This window comes from Arachis hypogaea, chromosome 7 (assembly GCF_003086295.3).
Source record: "Arachis hypogaea cultivar Tifrunner chromosome 7, arahy.Tifrunner.gnm2.J5K5, whole genome shotgun sequence".
In the NCBI taxonomy this organism is placed as follows: domain Eukaryota; kingdom Viridiplantae; phylum Streptophyta; class Magnoliopsida; order Fabales; family Fabaceae; genus Arachis; species Arachis hypogaea.
In genome coordinates, this window is record NC_092042.1 from 1,449,915 (window position 1) to 1,470,595 (window position 20,681).

Here is a 20,681-nt window from a genome sequence, read left to right on the forward strand (position 1 = left end):
TATGTACTGACAACGATATATACTGTAAAATTGCAGCAAAAATTTTAGTACTACTATGACATGATAGTGAATTTATTAACCGAATCACCAAGTTATTATGAGTGTTATTTCTTTTTCGGTCTTTGAGTTATTGTGAGTTATTTATCAATCACCTTTATTTTCTTCTTCTATACTTTTCATAGTTATATTCAGAAGGAAACGGTCCATGAAATGATTTTTAGCAAAAACAATATATTAATTACTTTTAAAAATGTGTTTATGAGCAATGAAGATGTTCATATAGTTGCACTTAAGCTTCCTAGTTCTTAAGAGAAATGGAAAAGATGCAATATAATATATACTTTAACCCCATAGAATTTCCCTTAAAAGTAAAGTATAAGCTAGGTATAAGTAGTTTTTAAAAAGTCAACTATAAACTAGGTATAATGAATATTGAATAATGCAGTTCACAATTTCAATAACTTCATGATCATCATTATCTTTTTCTTCATTGATTAGGTTAAGGAATCAATAAATAAGTGACTTGAAATAATAATAAAGTGGAAATGCTTTGTGTCACTCATGCTTCCAACCTTCCTGCAATCATATGATTCAACAAATAAATAGTTAAGCATTACATTTTTTTCCAGATTGAGACAAACATTAAGCATAAAGCTCACAAGTTAATCTCATTTTCTGGCTTCCATACCCGAACAAGTTTGTCATAGAATGAGCAAGTAGCCACAATTGGTTTGGTTCTCTCAACTCTGTGATTTGCTTCACCTTTCTGCCAATCTGCTCCATATGCAAGGGAATCATGCTTCTTGTAAGTTTCCAACACTTGCGCTTCGTTGCCTTTAATGGAAACAATTGCAAAACCATTGTGCATACATGCAGCCAAGACCAAGTTTGGAATGTAGGGATGGTGCTTCACCCTCCAAACTCCTCCCCCTAAGCCAATTGAAGTCTCATTAACAGGTTTTGAGATTGTTCTCAAGTCCCATACCCTCAAGGTTTCGTCATAGCTACCGGTTACTAAGCTATTTGGATCATGAGAACTCTTTTGAATGCAACAAACACCCATTTTGTGAGCTTTGGAATTCTGAAATACCAGACTGGAAGGACCATCCCTTAAATCCCAACAACTGAATTTACAATCATCAGAGCCAGTATATACCAAATTTGGTTGGTGGATATCAAATGCGGTTGTCCAGAGTTCAAAGTCATGTGCCTTCCATTCTTCTTGTATTTCCAACTTGGATTCAAGGAAAGAAACAATGGATACAGAGCCATCAGAAAGCCCCACTGTCATGGATGTGCCTGAAGGGTTCCAGTCCAGGTACAAGCACATAGAGTCGCTGATTTTTTCACTGGTCATATGCTTTAGATTAATCTCTGCCATAACATCAATATTCATCAATTGAAAAAACTCTTATTAGAAACATTCCTTGGCAAAATAGAAACTTATGTCATCGAGAAACCAAATCCTAGTGCACTATTATTGTAATTGAAAACAAAAGTGCTACAATTACGAATAATACCTGCTATCAAGCTTAGTAAGAAATGAAGATCTAAAGTTGGATTGGTTTTGAAATATTCAAATAGTGTTAAGGAAGCTTAATGAAGGATATATCAATACCTTCAACCCCATTACAGCTACTTTCCAGCACATGAATTCTCAAGTATCCATCAGCATCAGCTTGAGAAAGAAAAGGATTCGAATGCTGTCCGGGCGGGCTCCACTTTATGTCGAAAATTCCAGAGGTCTCCACACTGCAAACCAAGTCAAGGTGGTCATCACCACCAGCTATGTCACTGCCATCAACACTGAAGAGAGAAATGCTTCCATGTCGACTGGGACGGTCACCTTCTTGGAGATTGTATGTGGAGGCAGCCAGAACATGGTGGTACGAATCATGTGGACAAAACTCCACAGCATCAGCATTGCCATCCAAATAGTAATGTGCTATATCCATAACAAAATGGGGTTTGTCCAACTACCTTAGACACCAACCATGCATTAAACAAAAACCAAGTCATGTGATTGAATCAATGAATGTAAAATCGTTAACAAAAAGCTACATTGTTGACAATCAAAGTAGAAAATAAAGATCAAATGATTGATAAGTCAATATATCTTCTTAAAATAGTAATTATCCATAAGAAAACAAGGGAATGGCGTGATTGGGAACTTATATCAAACACATGGTGGGCAACTTGTGAAGTATCAGCATCATAACATATTCTCATCTATACAAACTCAAAGACTTCTCTTTCTCCTAACATATTCTCATCTATCTTTTTCAATTTCATCAAAAAAATCTCTTGCTGCTTTACACGATTTACAAACCTTTTCTTTGGTCCAAGTGTTTCTTCTTCTTCTTCTCTCTCTCTCTTTGGGCCTGTGCTTTGAAAAAGAAAAAAAATATATCCTAGAATTTGTTTCCTCCGACCAAAAAATCACTTTGTTCTAGTAAAAATTTGAATAATCACTCAAATTAAATTTCAAAAATGTTAGATAGAATACATTTCTAAATAGCACTTACACCCAATTTTAGTAAACAACTTAATAAAGTTTTCTTTTGAAAAAATAGTTTAAACAGTAAATGACTATATTAAAAGTAGCTTATAAATAAGTTATTTTGTGTTTGAATTTTTAGTTTTAAAAATACTTATTTTATAAAAATATGGTAAAAAATAATAATATTAAGAGAGAAATTATTTTTTTTAACTTCTCTATAAACTCCTAAATAATTTCTTAAAAATCCACAATTTACTTTTGAAAATTACACTAGACATTAATATTATTACTTTTCATAAGTTAAAAGTTAAAAAAAAATTACTTTTAAAATTTTTTACACAGGTCCTTAAAAAAATTGATTTTTTTATGGAAGAGGCCTAATTTTTTTAATAATGAAATTTATTAAAATTTATTTATTTAGTATACATGTTGAAAATTTTATTAAGGTGGCCCACACTCCCAATTATTGAAGGATATATATTTATAATTTATTTTTAATTAGAACTATCATTGCTTTTTTTTTTTTTTTGACAGAAATTAGAACTATCATTGCTGACTTGCAGTCATACCATACATTCATAGCTCAATTATTTTGTACCTTCAATTTTTCCTTTTGACTGTCAGGTCCAAAGTCAAAGCATCAGGTTTATTTTGGTTACTCCCATTATCTTTTCTTTTGTTTGGACAAATTAAGAATTAATTTATTGTTATTAGAATTTTATGTAAAAAATTATTGTCCGTCAATCAGTTATTATATACAAAATAAAATTTAAACTTTCAATAATTATTTAAATAAACGAATGACTTAATTAATAGCTAATTCAAATTAATTAAAGTAGCATGTTTATGATCATGACCCAATCTCATATGGTTGCCACATTTGTATGGGTTAATTGATATTGGTAATTATTGAGAAAATATTCAGTTTAGTCTCTAAAATTACATTTGAGTCTCAATTTAGTCTTTAAGATTTTAATTATCTCAAATTAATTTCTAAACTTTTTAAATTTTAATCACGTTAGTCTTTGCGGCTGTTTCTATCAAAGAGTCAATTGAAAAATTTTAAAATTAAATTGAGACAATTAAAATTTTAATGACTAAATTAAAATTTGAGTGTAACTTCAAATACCAAATTGAATATTTTCTCAATTTTAATAACTTTTGAAAATTTAAAAGTAAATTACTTCTATAATTCTATTAAATATTATCATATAATAAATTTATGTTACACATTTTTAATACATAAAATATCATATACCTAATCAATTTAATTCATATTAGACGTTTAAACAAAAATTAATTAAGCTTTTGAAACATATATAAAATGTAATGTGTTATAATATGATACAAATATTTTTTTGAAGCTGTATAATCTTATTAGAACAAAAAATAATATAATAAATTAACTATTTAAGGTTTAATTTAAAAAAAACTTTATATCTAAATAGAACATATAAATATAATTTATTTTATCTATTAAATATATGTACTAATAAACTAAATATAATATTTATCAAAATAAATAAATGTGGAAGAAATGGCCAAAATATATTTTCAGTCACATTTTGGATATAGAAGGTTAGTTTCTAAAATGACTACATCTCGGATGCACTAATCCCATATTGTGTAAGATGTCTGCACATAAACATATTTTGGATACATTGTACCTGAGATACACGTGTTTTTGAATAATATCCCAAATAAGTCCCCAAAAAATTCGCTATCCGACAGTTTTATCCCCCATAAAATTTAACTAAGATTTTGACCCTGAAGTTTTCAGATATCCACCAGATACGTCCCCAAAACCGTTTGATCCGGTTAAAGTAGTGACGTGTTAGGTTAACTGCGACATGTCACCTCCAGGACATTTTGGTCCCCATCCACGCTGGACAAAACGACGTCGTATTGGAACTACGGGAAAAACGACGTCGTTTCGGGGAGGACAAATTTGTCCCCACTTAGACAGAGAATGCAAACGGCGCCGTTTTCATGTGGGAGACCTATTTGACCTATAATTCGTGATGTTAAAAGAAGCTATATTTACTTCAACACAAACCTTAAAAACACATTGACATTGGTCTGTTCATTTATCAAAATGGTAACATAAATCTAAGAACCCAAACATGTTAACCAAACAAATATTTGGCCTCAATAGCAACACAAACCGAATCAAGTCAAAAGAAGGTTTATTTTCTTCAACATAAAGTAAACGAAACCATTCTAAACAACATAAAGTCTTCTTCCTCCAACATAACAAAAGGTGGTAACATAACTAAGACAACAACTTTCACACTAATTCTTAGAAGCGTCATTTCTTGAAAGACTAGTTCAACCCTGGTGTTGGAATGAATTTGAACAACTTAGATACCGTGCCACTGGTTGCAGCTGATATTGTCTCAGCACTAACACTCCCCGAATTCTTGGCCCTAATTACTGTCTTTTTTGGACGTCTAAAAAAAAGCTGAACTTGAAATCAATAGTATTATTATCACCATGTTTCACACAGAGTTTAACTGCTTACATTAAGCCACTTACAAGGGCATACCTTTGGATTGTAAGTGGCTTAATGTAAGCAGTTGAACTCTGTGTGAAACATGGTGATGACAATATTGTTTATTCCAATCTCAGCTTTCTTTTAGACGTCCAAAGGAGACAGTAATTAGGGCCAAGAATTCGGAGAGTGTTAGTGTTAAGACAATATCAGCTGTAACCAGTTGCATAGTATCTAAGTTGTTCAAATTCATTCCAACACCAGGGTTGAACCAGTCTTTCAAGAAATGACGCTTCTAAGAATTAGTGTGAAAGTTGTTGTCTTAATTATGTTACCACCTTTTGTTATGTTGGAGGAAGAAGACTTTATGTTGTTTAGAATGGTTTCGTTTAGTTTATGTTGAAAAAAATAAACCTTCTTTTGACTTGATTTGGTTTGTGTTGCTATTGAAGCCAAATATTTGTGCGGTTAATATGTTTGGGTTCTCAGGTTTATGTTACTATTTTGATAAATGAACAGACTAATGTCAATGTGGTTTTAAGGTTTATGTTGAAGTAAATATAGCTTCTTTTAACATCATGAATTATAGATCAAATAGGTCCCCTAAGATACTATTATAAGACAAATAGATCCCCCCCACATAAAAACGGCGCCGATTGCATTCTCTGTCTAAGTGGGGACGAATTTGTCCTCCCCGAAATGACGTCGTTTTGCCCCTGGTTCCAATACGACGTCGTTTTGTCCAGCGTGGATGGGGACCAAAATGTCCTGGAAGTGACATGTCGCAGTTAATCTGACACGTCACCACTTTAACCGGATCAAACGGTTTTGAGGATGTATCTGGTGGATATCTGAGAACCTCAGGGTCAAAATCTTAATTAAATTTTGTGGGGACAAAATTGTCGGATGGTAAATTTCTTGGGGACCTATTTGGGATATTACTCCGTATTTTTTTATTGGGGTCAGTGCATCCGAGATATGGTACAGAATCAGAAAACACGCGTTTTCTTTTCTCTTATCTCGGATACACGACCCCAAATCAAAAAATACGCGTATCTCGGGTACAGTGTATCCGAAATATGGTTCGCAGACATCCTATCACAACACAGGGTCAATGCATTCGAGATGTGGTCATTTTGGAGATTGACCTTCTGCATCCGAGATGTGACTGAAGATGTATTTTGGTAATTTCTTTCACGTTTATATATTTTGGTAATACTATAATTATTTAATTTAAATAAACAAAATCCTAAAACTTTATCTATCCTCTAATATATTCTTAATATATAAAAGTAAATGGATAAGTTTATCCATATTACTTTTAAGACATCTTTCTCCTCCTACTAATGTCATGTCAACAATATCGTTTACTTGACGATACTTTAGAATCAACCACTCAATTTTTTCCAAATTAACTATTATTTCTAAATAAGCAAAAAAAAAAAAAACACATACAAAAAAAACTAAAAAATATAATACAATAAATTTGTAACTTACAAATACATTGAATCCATATTTCTATATTTATTATATCTTACTGTTATAAACAATACAATAAATTTATAACTCCAACAATTAATTTATTAATTTTTATGAATAACTCACTAAAGATAATAAACATTTATATTACAAATGTCATAATAATATTATTAATCATAATAAATTTTACGTTACAAATATTCAAATTTCATAATATTTGAACTACTTATATAAGTCTCTTACCACTATTCCTTCAAATAACATCAAATTTAGCACAAAAAATTTATTTTCGAACTACACATCTCAAACTTACTAAATGGAACATCATTATTTCATAACAGAATGATTAGAAATCGAATAACTATCCAAGATCTAATGGTCATGCAATGAGAATATGATGATCAGATATGTCAAAAAAAATCATAACATGCATCATATATTCGTACTTACTCAAATATCATATACCTAATGATAACATAAATTGAATATTAGAATAGAAAAGATCTTCACAATTTTAGCAACTATAAATGAAATTGATGACAAATTTAGAAAAAACTATGTTGAATGTGAAAAGTATTAAAAAAAACATATAAAAAAGGAAACAACAACATTTGTGGCACATGTAATCAAACACTACAATATCTAACAATAGGATAACTCTATATACTTTTCATAATCCCATCTATCAATTACTAACCCAATACTTATTTTAGGTTCAGAATTCAATTAAATGTTTCAAATCAAAGTGTTACAATAACTTTTGTATTATTTGATGGCGAAGCAACAAAATTATTGGACACAACAGCTTCAAATCTAATGACACTCTAGAAAAGTAATGACATTGAAGCACCATCCCATCAAGACATTAAGGAGAAAGAAAACCATATAAATTCAAGACACATATTCGGAAGAAGAACATACATGCAATGGTGAAACAAACAACACAATAGAAAGTACATCAAACTCAACAATTCATAAAAAACATGCCTTCACAAGAACCTACGACAGAAAGAAGAAAGCAACAACTCTAACAATAACCAATAAAGACAAAGGAGGACGAGCGCCACATAAAAATGTTAAGTCTATCAACTAAAACAAATGTAAAAATCAAACCACCAAATAAAAAAATCACTTTATATAATTCCAATATCCAAATTTTTTGTATTATAAATTATTTTAAATAAAATACCTTTTAAATTTAACTTTGATTTATAGCTATTTAATTTATTTCTATAAAATATAACAATTTTTAATATTTATTATATCACATCCTAGTTTTCACAAAATACCAAAACATGCAATTGCCTTGTAGCTATTAAACAGTGACACATATACGCTGTTATAGATAGATTAGAAAAATGTGAGATCAAATTATTCACAAAAGCTTGCGTGAGTAACATGGTAGCATCATGATGATTATGAATAATGAGGTCGTGTGTCACAATCCAATTTCTAATGAATAATTGAATATTTTGCTATGAAAATTTTAATATTATTTATTTTATTATATTTTATATATATATGGGAGTAGTGGTAATCTTTTCATTTGTAGTGTCCATTACTAATTATTAAACTAATTGAACTAATCAAACAAGAGAATTAACGCTGCTCTTTTGCTACGACACAATATATAGAATATATCAATATATAAATTTTAATTTTTTATAAGAAACAAAAATATTATATATATAAAATATAAAATATTTTTTAAATAAATTATAATAATATATTAATATTTTATAAGAGTGGATACTATAATAAAAATTTTATAATTATTTTTATGTAAAAATATTTTTTTATTATTAAATAATAAATTATATAGTTAGATTTTGATATTTATAAAAATATTGTCTTTGTTTAAAATATAGCTAAATAAATAAGTCCTATTTTTAAATAAAATATCTTCGTAAAAAAATATTTTTGTCATTGTTATTTAAGTAATTACTTTATATAAATATTAAAATATAAATTAATATTATAATTATTTTAAATATTTTTAATTATATAAAATATTTAAAATAATTTTTATTTTAATAAATAATAATATATTATTTATAAATTTATTTAAAAAATATAAATTAAAAATAAAATTAAATATATTAATATGTAATCATATTTAAATATATTTAATTATATTTAAAAATATTTTTTATTTTTATTATTATATAAATAAATATTGTATCTAAAATATGTATAGCAGGCAAACATAACAACTCAGCAAGTGTTCTGACTATGACCTTTGCTGGCTTTGCATTATTGCATTGTCACTTCAATAAATAATAACAATGACTCTTATCAAATGTATGTCTGGACATTATTTTTAGATAACAATGACACTTATTACCAGGCATTAAATACTCTCTCTCTCTCCATTTGTTTGTCTTTTAGATCATCACGTGTGATTTTTGTTGAATAATTGGATTTGATCATTTCAACTTTGTAGACGATTCGAATCAACTGTAGTGATTTTATGTTTGAAAACAAGATTTGCCTATGATATCCGTAATTAATTGCATTTGCAAAGTCACTTGAAAATGAATTTTATAATGTCTCAGTTGTGTTTTCCTTTAAACGTCTTCTTCTTCTTTGAATTAAATATTCTTTCTTAAGATTGGATTATTACTTTATTAGTTAATTACTTTTTGTAACTTTTATATAATAATACTCTATTTTCTTAGGTTCATTTGATCTCTATTGGCTAAGCTACATTATAATTTTTTCTATTCTAGTCAATAAAACCATTTTCTAATATATATATATATATATATATATATATATATATATATATATATATATATATATAATTCATATAATAATACTATTTTTTATCATAATACTATAAATCACCTTGATATATACATTAATATTAAAAAGGAAAAAGCTAAGGTGATGAATAAAACAAAAAAAAATATATAAAATTAAGAGGTGATCAATAAAAAAGTAAACAACTTAACTAATTTATAGTTATATGAAGGTTGTGGTAGGCTTAGAGAAGGGGGTTGAATCTATGCCTTCCTTTGGTTTGCTATTTTTACCTTTTTTATAGCAAAGTTACAAATCTGATTCTGTTTGAACTCAGCAGCGAAAATTTATGAGACAAATTATTTTTGTCTCATGAATATCAGAAAACAGAACATGACAGAGAAAAAAAAACTAACACCAGCATATATCCTGGTTCGGTTGCTTTGTGCTATGCAACCTACATCCAGTCTCCTCCACAACTATGGAAGAATTTCACTATAGTTAACAGTATTACATACACCAATTTCACACTCAAGTTCTAACCTAACTTGACATTGGCTATGCTAACACTCAACTATTCACTCTTAGTGCTAACCCAACTAAGAAAGGGGTACCAAACAGGTACAAGATACAAGACACTTAGCTAACCTAAAAAAATCTGAAAATAACTCTAGGTTTTTCTCTCAAGTGTTTCACTCAACCTTTTTCCACTCATGGCTTTTTCTTGAGCTTTCTCACAATGCCTTTTCTCACAAGAAATTACAGAAAGATAAACTTAGAAAAGTACATTACAATCAGTAAAACATGAAGGAGATTGACTTCATCAACAGCCTCTGTGCTATGCGAAAAACCAGATTAGCAAGCCTCTGATTCAGTTCTTCATACTGGCGGAATGCACCTTTGATTAGGTTACACTGTCCAGTTAGTTGAACTTCTTCAAAGAGCTCTTCTCAGAACAAGACCTCAATTCACTGGTTTTCTCTCCTTGCTTTCTGAATGAGCAGCAAGCTTCTTTTATCTCATTGCATGTTGCTTGGTTCTGCTTCCAAGGTCAACACCTTGAGCCTTGAGTTTCATCAACCCACTGTCTCACTTTTTCCCATTAATCCTCACAATGGGAACTTTGCTTCTGACTTCTCCAACTTGTCCGAAAGCCAAGAAGGAGTAACCGAAATTGTCTTCCAATGGTCAACCAAATCTGAACCATAGAGATGCAACTTGGTCCCCAAGAATCTCTTGTGACCGTGGATTTGTAGCAGTGAAGAACAGAGATCAACTTTTCTTTGAATGCCATTTTTGGATAGTGCAGAGAGTTGGGAAGAAGGGACGAAGATCTGATGCATGCAAGATGAGATGGATTACCTTTCTTAAACTTGATTTGTATTAGATTTTCTGCTTTAGCTTCTGTGCTTCAAGCTTAGATTTTTCTCTTTCTTGCTTCTTTGGTTACTGGCTTATGGAGGAAGCTTTTCTTCTCTTTCTCTTTCCTACTTTACTGAAGTCTTGATGTGACTTGATTTGAGAGGAGAGGAACGTTGCTTTGGTTGGAGCAAGATGGTGGGAAATTGAAAACAATTTCAAGCTTGGATCGGGTTCTTCTCTTTTTGGCCCGGTGTCTTGCTATGCTTCTTTGTTTGATATGAATGACTTGGGCTTGTCTTTATTCACACTTTCCATTCAGCCCATTAGCTTTGTTTTGTTATTCATTCAACTTGGGCTGCCAAAAATGAAGTATAACCTGCAACATAACATAAATAATTAGCAATGTGTACTTATTAATTTAACAACTCTAATTATTTATTTTGCCAAAAATAATGTTTGTCATCACTAATTATTTTAGTTAATTTCTTAACTCAACATTATATTTAATTAATTTTATTTATTTTTAATTTATAATATTTGATATTAATTGTTTTTCACCCCAAATTAAAATTTTGAATGATACGTTGGAGAATTAGGGGCGGGAATCACAGAACCCTACTTCCAATAATCCCGATTCTTAGTATATAAAAAAATTTATAAAATATATAAAGGAACATCCATTTTGTATAAAAAAAAAACATTATGATACTTAGTAAAATAAACATCCTAATACCTAGTATAAGCACCATCCACGTAGAGGTTTTGAATTCACATAAAAATATTTGGTTGATTTTTTGCTGATATCCTCTTAGTTCCTAGCATTGTTGATAAAACAAATGTTATATTCTTAATATATAATTTGCAGCTTATATAGTAGCATAGCCAAACAAATTACAACATCTTCATCTTCATCTCATCAAAGTGAGTGACAGAGCGTGTGTTTTTTCAGAGAGAGAGAGAGAGAGAGAGAGAAATCAAGATGAGGGAAAAAGAAGATGATGAAATTGTTGGTGCTCCTTTATTGTTTGAGACAAAAGAAGCAAGATTCAGAGGTGCTTACAAGTTGTTTGCATCAACAATATTGGTATCCATATCTTTGATTTTGTTCTACAGAGTAAAAAACTTCCCAACAGCAACAAGAACAGAATCATGGGCATGGATTGCTATGTTGGTGTCTGAGATTTTGTTTGGATTGTATTGGATCATCACTCAATCTGTTCGTTGGAGAATAGCTTTTCAATCTCCATCCAAACATACCCTTTTACAAAGGTAATATAGTTAATAATATAAATATATTCATCATTACTATATTTTTCAACCTTAATTTATTAGCTTTCTATTCCTAGTCCCTTTCTCTAAACTTCTTAAGTATTAATTAGTGCTCTTTCTAATTATGTGTTAACATTAATTCTCCATCATATCACATAGCCATCTCCATGTTAACTTGAACATATCTCTCATCGGTGTTTAGTTGCTTTTTGTAATTTTTTGGTATTGGAAAGAAAAAAGACAAAAAGAAACGGAAGACAAGAAAGAAAAAACAAAAGAAGCCTAAGCTATGTCCTGCTGCATGAGAGGCAGTCAATCATCTAAAGGTTGGAGTCTGTCACTTTATTAGTATCACAGTGAATTAGTACAAAGCTGAATGAGGCTTGAAATCTTGATTACACATCTTTAAATAAAAAAAATCTTTAAAAAAATCATATTCTACATGCTGTATCAGGGAAATAGATTCTCTCTGGTTTTTGTTGGAGAAAATACAGTGTGATCTCTCACTTTTGATTCTATAAATTGGACTAAAAATAAATGAGAGAAAAAATAATCAATAATTAAATTAAATATTGAATACCATCCAATTTTTTTTTTATTGGAAATGATCCGCTCCCTAACAGTATATTCTCTTGATTTACTAAAAAATAAACCTGAATCAATTTCGCATTGAAAGAAGCACCATGCTCTAAACTCATCCACAGCCCAATTCATATAGCCCATAGTTAGAAATGAAAATAAATCAGGGTCTGTTAGGCGAGTGGATCTTTTCTAGTGACAAAAAAATTGGATGATGTGCAGTGTTTAATCTAATCATTCATTATTTTTTCTCTCTTATTTATTTTTGATCCCATTTAGAAAATCAAAAATGAAAGCAAGTGTTAAAAAAACTGGAGAAGATACATTTTCGTCTGTTAGGAGTTTTGTAGTCTAGTCTGTATTTAGTTTGATTTAGTTTGACCTGTCATAAAATAAATACAAATTTTTATAAAAATTTTAATATTTTAATAGAATATATCTAGATTTATTAATTAATTTTATTAACTTATTAAAATATAATTAAATATATAAATAATTTTTTATTATTAACAAAATTATTAGATATTTTAAATTTATTATATTTTATTATAAATACTTTTATATATTTTAAATATTTTTTAAATTTAATTTGTTTATAAATATTAAATATGATATATTACATTATTTTTTAAAAAAATTAAATAATATTTTTATTTTTATATAAAATTATGAGATTTGTTAATAAATTTTAGGCCAGATCAAATTAAATAACAAGTTAGATTTAGTATTTTAAAAAAAATAATAAATTATAAGTTGGATCCAGCCAATTAACTACATAATAAATCGAGCAAAAAACGTTAATAAGTCATGGTGACCAATTATTTACATAAATTCGCCAAAGATAAATTTGGTTCATGTATCAACTAAACCACACTTATATGTAGTTCGAATCACCTAAGCTCGAACTGCGTTTACATATAATTCGAATCATGCTGATTCAAATTATATAATAACTCACATACACATATATTTCGAACTCACCCGATTCGAATTACACACTAACAGTAATTCGAATCAGGTTGATTCGATTTACTCAAAAAGACCGCATCCTATGTAATTCGAAATAAGTTGATTCAAACTAAATTTGCCTATGACGAATTTGTGTAAATAATTAGTCACCATAGTTTATTAACGTTTTTTGCCCTAATAAATCTATTAAATGTAAAATCTAGTCTGAGCTGTTTCAACCTAGTCCTGAAACTCTATCAATGCTGCCAACTCATCCGTATTTAGTTACTTTTTTTTAACATTATTTGCAGTAGTTTCTTAAAGAGAAAATAATTATAACGCATACATATTAACAGTGGTATAGGATTACATATGAAAAATAATTATGAGAAAAATAAAAAATATCAATATATGTACATATTGTTGAATAGAGGAATGAGAAGGATGAATTGGTATTTAATTGACAAATGATGACATAATATTGTAAAATTTGTTATATATGCAGATATGATGAAGAGAAGATGCCAGCGGTGGACATATTTGTGTGCACAGCTGATCCAAAATTAGAGCCACCATTAATGGTGATTAACACAATATTATCAGCAATGGCATACAATTATCCTTCAAATAAGTTGAGTGTGTATCTCTCTGATGATGGAGGATCAGAGTTAACATTCTATGCACTCTTCAAAGCTTCCATTTTCTCTAAACATTGGTTGCCATTCTGCCGAAAATTCAATCTTCAAACTAGGTCACCTCACGCTTATTTTTCCGCCCTAAATCATAATTATCATTGCCATCATCATGATCATGATGATGACTTTCATAAACAATGTTTATTTATCAAGGTATGTATGTAGTGATATTTTTTAAAATAAAATTTAAAATATTGATGATGACAAAATTATTAAATAAGCCTTTTTCCCTTGAAAATTAAACATTTGAACACATGCATGGTTTGAGTAATAATAAAAATTTGGAACTTTAATTTTCATCATATATTGAATATATTATCATTAAATTAATTTATACGTTTATGTATATTAGTACTATTTAAGCATTAAATTTTAATTACTTTTGTTATTGCAAAATATAATACATAATTATATATATATATTATGTAAGTGAAAACTCAACGAAGTTGACAGCTGTGAGTCGTTAGATGAAAATTTAATCAAATCAGTCAAATTATCTAACGGTTTTCAGCTATCAACTTTACGACTGCACCTAAGTTTCTACATATATGTATGTATAAAATTGCACTTAAACCGACACTTAATACATAATTATATTTATGTATTTGTTGAAGCGTTTCAATAATTTTGCATGAAAAAAATTATATGGCAGAAATTATACGAAGAAATGAAAAGTGATATTGAAACAACATTAGCAAAGGGTAAGGTTGCACATAGTGAGAGGAATTTTCACAAAGGTTTCAAAGAATGGAGTTCGAAAACCAAAAAGCAGGACCACCATTCTATCGTGCAGGTATAGCTAACTAAATTATATATTTTTTTTGGAGGAGAAAAAAGAAAATAATGGTTCATGTGCATTGAATAATAAATTAAATTAGTTTATTTATTATTTATTATTTATTATTTATTATTTATTATTTGATTTACCCAGATCATAATCGATGGAAGGGATAAAAATGCTGTAGATGAAGAGGGAATACAATTGCCAAGAGTTGTATACATGGCACGTGAGAAAAGACCCAATTACCCTCACCATTTCAAAGCAGGAGCTATGAATGCATTGGTATATATATATCATGATCAATTTTTATTTTTATCATAGAGTAGTAATTAATTATACATATTAATTTATTGTTATTATATACAGATAAGAGTGTCATCGGAGATAAGCAATGGTCCCTTGATTCTGAACTTGGATTGTGACATGTACCCAAGTAACGCAGATACAATTCAAGAAACACTATGTTTCTTCATGGATGAATCCAGAGGCCAAAACATTGCTTATGTTCAATTCCCACAAAATTATAATAATCTCACCAACAATGATCTCTATGCCAGTTCTTGCCTTGCCACAGATATGGTATGTGGGCTGGTTAACAATATTTTTATATAAAAATAATAACCTAGAAATGTTAGACTAAATTTTTTACTTATGAATAATTTTAATATAAAATATAAAAATATTTGATCATTTTAGTATTTTATATTGTTATGGTATTAACATAAAGCATCTATGATATTTTGTAAAAAAGATTTTAAAACAATAATTAAAAAATAAATTTAATACATAATTTGGATTATTTATTGAGATATTTACTCCTAATAATTTAATATTAAAAAATTAAATTTTTAATTGAATGGACATATTTAATTAAAATTATTTTTTGATATAATATGTATTTACATTTTAACTGTTATCTTCATAAAATATTTTTATTAGAGGGGAGCCACTTAGATAAAGATATTTAAAATGTTTTTTTTAAAGGTATTTTCTAATCATTAACATTTAACATATATAATCGATTAAACTATATTATTTTTGTCAAAATTAGATCAGACAAATTAATTTGACCAAAAAACTGATATACTAAATTTTAAAGCAATTTAAATTAATACTTTTTTATAAAAAATAACTATAATATCTTTATTATAAAAATGATTAAAATACTCATATATATATATAATAAAAGTATTTTAGTTATTTTTTATAATAACGGTATTGTAGTCATTTTTTATAAAAAAATATATTATTTTAGACCGATTTAAAATTTAATTTATTAATTTTTTAGTCAAATTGATTTGTCCAATCTAATTTTAATAAAAATAATATAGTTTAATCAATTTTATTTATTAAATTTTAATTATTAAAAAATATCTTTAAAAAAAATATTTTAGGTATCTTCATATGAGTAGCTCCTTTATTAGATTAACAAAAGTACCACGTGGCAGTAATTACTCTTAACAATAATTTGATCAGTTAATATAAGAAGTTTGAAAATAACAAAAGTTGACACTCACAAGAGAGTATAGAGAAAATTGCAAACATCTTGTGATAATATTTATAATGAGGATTTTCAATTAAATTTTTATAGTTTTAAAATTTTGTGATGAAACACCTATTCAAATAATCATTATTATTATTATATTCTTTTAAAAATTTAAAAATTCAAAGAGATTTAAATTAAAAACAATGTTTGCATAATATAAGAACTTAATTAGATCTATTAATTTGTTGTGTATATATGTACAAATTAAAGATTGAGCTAGCTGGAATAAGTGGACATGGAGCTGCCCTGTATTGTGGAACAGGGTGCTTCCATAGAAGAGAAAGCCTCTCTGGAGCTCACTTTAAAGATTACAAAGCCAAATTGGATCATATCATGATCAACACCAAAATAGAAGATAATAGAACAGTTGATGAATTGAATGAAGCATCAAAACTTCTTGCTACTTGCTCCTATGAGCATGGCACCCTTTGGGGGAAGGAGGTATTTATTTATTTATTTATATTGGTATTTATTTGGAAATTAAAGGAGATATGGGAACAAATTTATTGATTATTTTAATTATTATTTCACAATTTGATATGCTTAACTTTGTGTTCTATGATATTTTAGCATAGATTTGAGAATTTAGTTTTGATGCACTCGTACATTTAATTATGTATTACTATATTAATAAAAATAATTAATTTTTTTATTAATTGCGTGAATAATCATAAAAAAATAAATATAATTAAATAATTGTGTAATTTAATCTCTCAATGCATTAAAATTAATAAATTCTAAATTTTATTTCATCTCTTAATTATAAAAATTTTGATATTATATCATAATAAAACTACTTATCTTAAAAATTTAAATTATTAAATAAGAACACATAAATAATTATATATATACTTATATAACTATAAGTTTAATTTTCTTATTATCATTATAAATAAATTTTATACAAATGACTAATTGTGTGTTATCAGAATTTTTTCTTTTTAATATTATATTATTAAGGGTGAAATTTTTCATGATGAACTAAACTCTGTGTTACTATTATGGTTATGTATAAAACGTAAGTGACGTTTTGTATTTTTTCAATTAAAATGATATTTTTTTAACAAAACATCAATAACATTTTGTGTTTTAATAAATAAAATAATATTTTTTATTACAAAACATTAATAACATTTTGTTTTTTCATAATTAAATTTCTTTTTTATTATAAAACGTCATTGACGTTTTGTACTACCACCACAACTATGTAAAATATTAAAGAGTAAAGCTAGGGAACCAAAAGTATATCAGCCAAAATCCAGCCAAATACCTTTCGATGAATTCAAAATCTCTACGAGTTAATATATATGGATGTTTCTTCTACTAAGTATGAGAATGTTTCTTTTTCATATTAAATAGATGTTCTTTTATGTATTTTTCAAATTTGTGTTTGACGAAAGGAAAAATGAATTTTGGATCGGGCTTGCTGAAAGGGTTCCGTGATCCCAGGGGTGGTTATTGGGAATTTGAAACATATTAGTCAATGAGAGATTTTATTCAAAACGGCAATTAATAACAAACATTAAAAATTAAATAAAAATTAAATTAATTAATTTAATATTGTTTTGTTTATCTTTTGGCTGATCCCCTTTTGGTTCCACATACTTTTCTAATATTAAAATAATCAAATATTTTTGTATTTCACATTAAAATTATTCATATATAAAAATTTTAGCCGTATTATCACACCAATAAAAATAATTAATTTTTAAATTTATTACTTAAATAAAAAAGTCATCTAAATGAATGATGAGTCAAATTTAATATCTCAATATATATAACTAACAAGAAAATATATAAATTATAATAACTTGTAGATGGGATTGGTGTATGGGATTCCAGTGGAAGACATAGCAAGTGGGCTTGCAATAACTTGCAGGGGATGGAGATCAATATACTATAATCCAGAAAGGAAAGCATTCATTGGTGTAGCTCCAACAACCTTAGATGTTGCACTTGTTCAGCATAAGAGGTGGTCGGAGGGGATGTTCCAAATTTTCTTCTCAAAGTACTGTCCTTTCATTTATGGGCATGGCAAGATCAACATTGGTATTCAAATGGGTTATTGTGTCTACCTCTTATGGGCACCTTTGTCACTTCCTACTCTTTGTTATGCCATTCTTCCACCTCTTTGCTTCATTCGTGGAATACCATTGTTCCCACAGGTTTGCTTTTCATTCTTAATTAAACAGAAAGTTTTAGGCATTATTATTGCTGTTGATTTGAATTAGGATTGAACTTGGTGTATGTTGTCATGCATTGAGATAATTTAATTTAGGTTTAATCATTCTGTTAGTTAGTTGTTATAGTTTTATTAAATTTATAATTAGATTTTTATATATATATTTTTAATTGAGTTTTTATACTGTTTTTAATTTTATAATTAAATTTTTTTTAGTATAAAAATGTTAGAATTAATTGAATATTTATTCACAAATAGAAGATATTTAATTATTTATAATTAGAAATCTAATTAGATCATTGATTACATATATTTTAAGAAATATTATGTTAATTTTAACGTTTTTGATATAAAAATTGCTTAATTACAAAATTAAAAGTAATGTCGAGATCCAATTAAAAAGAAAAAAAATTATAAAAGTTTAATTAAAAATTTGATAAAATTATAAGGATTAATAGAGTAATTAAATCTTTAATTTATTGTAGTACATATATATCTCTAAGATATTTTTCTTTGACTTAATCATTACTTGCCGAATCAACTTTGTGAAGGAAGTTCATAAACAATTAAGGATATTAGAGTGATGCAAAACAAAATGATCAGACAAATAATAAACTACCAAAATAAATTTAGTGCATATGCTCTAAAATAATCAATTTAATAGTACAAATCTTAGTATAATTTTACATCAATAACTTTTGCTAAATATATACTATTAAATTGTTTTATATCAAATTTAAATTAGTATATTTAAATTATGAGTTTAATTTTAATTAGCTGATAGTATTTATATGGTTTTTCAATTTAATTTATACATCTAAACGACATTTAAGTGGTGGATTTAAAAATAAATAATTTTTATTAATATGATAATAATATAATTCTATATAAAATTTTTATATATTATTAGTGTATCAAAATTGAAGTCTTAAATCATTCCAAAAAATGATACAAATAAAAAACAAAAATCATATACCTCAAATAAAGCTAATACTTACCAATTTCTCCATATTCCTTAATTATATTTTTACTTAACTAACTCATTTTAATTAATTCTTTGTATTTTAAATATGCGTGTCTTAATTTGCAGCCTACAAGCCTATGGTTCCTTCCCTTTGCATATGCATTTGTAGCCAACAATGGTTATAGCCTATGTGAGGCATTGATTTGTGGATCCACAATAAAGAGTTGGTTGAACTTGCAAAGAATGAGATTCATAAGGAGAACCACTTCCTATTTCTTTGGATTCATTGATACCATAACAAAGCAATTGGGACTATCACAAACAAATTTTGTAGTAACAGACAAGGTTGTCACCGAGGATGTTCAAAAGAGGTATGAGAAAGAAATCATTGACTTTGGAGGATGTTCATCAATCATGTTGACCATGATGGTAACATTGGCATTAGTAAACCTTCTTGGTCTTCTTGTGGGAATTAGGAGAATTATTATGGGACAATTGATTATGATTATTCAAATTGTGATTAGTGCAATGATTGTAATGGTGAATTTACCAGTTTATGAAGCTCTTTTCATCCGTAGTGATAAAGGTAGCATATCAAGCAATGTGATGATTAAGTCCTTTGTGTTGGCCTCATTGGCATGCTTCATTGCAACTTTTGTCTTCTAATTATTATTTTAGAGCTTAAAGTCAAAGAAATGTGCAATAATGAATTAATTATTTAATTATATTGAAGTAGTGTATATTTGTGTTCCAATAATATTAATAAAAATCTTGAATCTCTCTCAATCTCTTTCCAATTTTGTTTTAACTTATTGGAGTTCTTAATATATATTTTATTTTGCAGCCAGAGTTTTGTTATTATTAGTATGTATTTATTCACAATTTCACACTCAATAACTCAATCTCTTTACTTTTTTAAAAAATATTTGCATAGGTTGAAAATATTGAATTTATAAAAACTAAAATATATTTATAGAAAAATATTAAATAATTTATTTATTTATTTATTGTTTTTTCGTATTTTACTAATATCTTTTTTCTTATGCATTTTTCTAATTATATATTATTGAATAAGAATCTAAATTTAAAAAAATAATATTTTTATAATTTTAAATTATATTATTATTTGTAAAAAAATAATTT

At 27.5% G+C, this 20,681-nt stretch overlaps 2 protein-coding genes across 7 annotated transcripts; one reads left to right on the plus strand and one right to left on the minus strand.

Annotated features, from left to right (window-relative positions):
• Window positions 1-431: 431 nt before the first annotated feature.
• Window positions 432-2,536, minus strand: LOC112701814 (uncharacterized). Of its 5 annotated transcripts, none has more exons than XM_072198923.1 (4): window positions 2,330-2,536; window positions 1,619-1,976; window positions 689-1,374; window positions 432-576 (listed from the first exon to the last, which is right to left on the minus strand). In XM_072198923.1, exons 2-4 carry the CDS (start codon window positions 1,953-1,955, stop codon window positions 556-558), a joined length of 1,044 nt encoding a protein of 347 aa, XP_072055024.1. In that variant the 5' UTR covers window positions 1,956-1,976; window positions 2,330-2,536; the 3' UTR covers window positions 432-555. The 5 variants fall into 5 exon arrangements, with proteins under 5 accessions (XP_072055024.1, XP_025608364.1, XP_072055023.1 ...); XM_025752579.3 differs by having other exon boundaries at window positions 1,619-1,980; window positions 2,330-2,508; XM_072198922.1 differs by lacking the exon at window positions 2,330-2,536 and having other exon boundaries at window positions 1,619-2,323.
• Window positions 2,537-11,265: 8,729 nt separating this feature from the next.
• LOC112701815 (cellulose synthase-like protein E6) lies at window positions 11,266-20,324 on the plus strand. 2 transcript variants are annotated; one of them, XM_025752580.3, is made up of 8 exons: window positions 11,266-11,843; window positions 13,876-14,218; window positions 14,718-14,858; window positions 14,997-15,128; window positions 15,213-15,425; window positions 16,603-16,833; window positions 18,210-18,557; window positions 19,665-20,324. In XM_025752580.3, the coding sequence occupies exons 1-8, from the start codon at window positions 11,554-11,556 to the stop codon at window positions 20,202-20,204; spliced, it is 2,238 nt and encodes a 745-aa protein (XP_025608365.1). In that variant the 5' UTR covers window positions 11,266-11,553; the 3' UTR covers window positions 20,205-20,324. The 2 variants fall into 2 exon arrangements, with proteins under 2 accessions (XP_025608365.1, XP_025608367.1); XM_025752582.3 differs by having other exon boundaries at window positions 11,453-11,843; window positions 13,876-13,951.
• The last annotated feature ends 357 nt before the right edge of the window (window positions 20,325-20,681 follow it).

Coding starts and splice junctions, on each gene's coding strand:
- LOC112701814 (XM_072198921.1), bottom strand. CDS start 1,955: ATGGATATAGCACATTACTATTTGGATGGCAATGCTGATGCTGTGGAG. Junction 1,375..1,618: donor TAGCTGTAATGGGGTTGAAG/GTATTGATATAT, acceptor ATGTTATGGCAG/AGATTAATCTAAAGCATATG.
- LOC112701815 (XM_025752580.3), top strand. CDS start 11,554: ATGAGGGAAAAAGAAGATGATGAAATTGTTGGTGCTCCTTTATTGTTT. Junction 11,844..13,875: donor AAACATACCCTTTTACAAAG/GTAATATAGTTA, acceptor TTATATATGCAG/ATATGATGAAGAGAAGATGC. Junction 15,426..16,602: donor CTTGCCTTGCCACAGATATG/GTATGTGGGCTG, acceptor TACAAATTAAAG/ATTGAGCTAGCTGGAATAAG.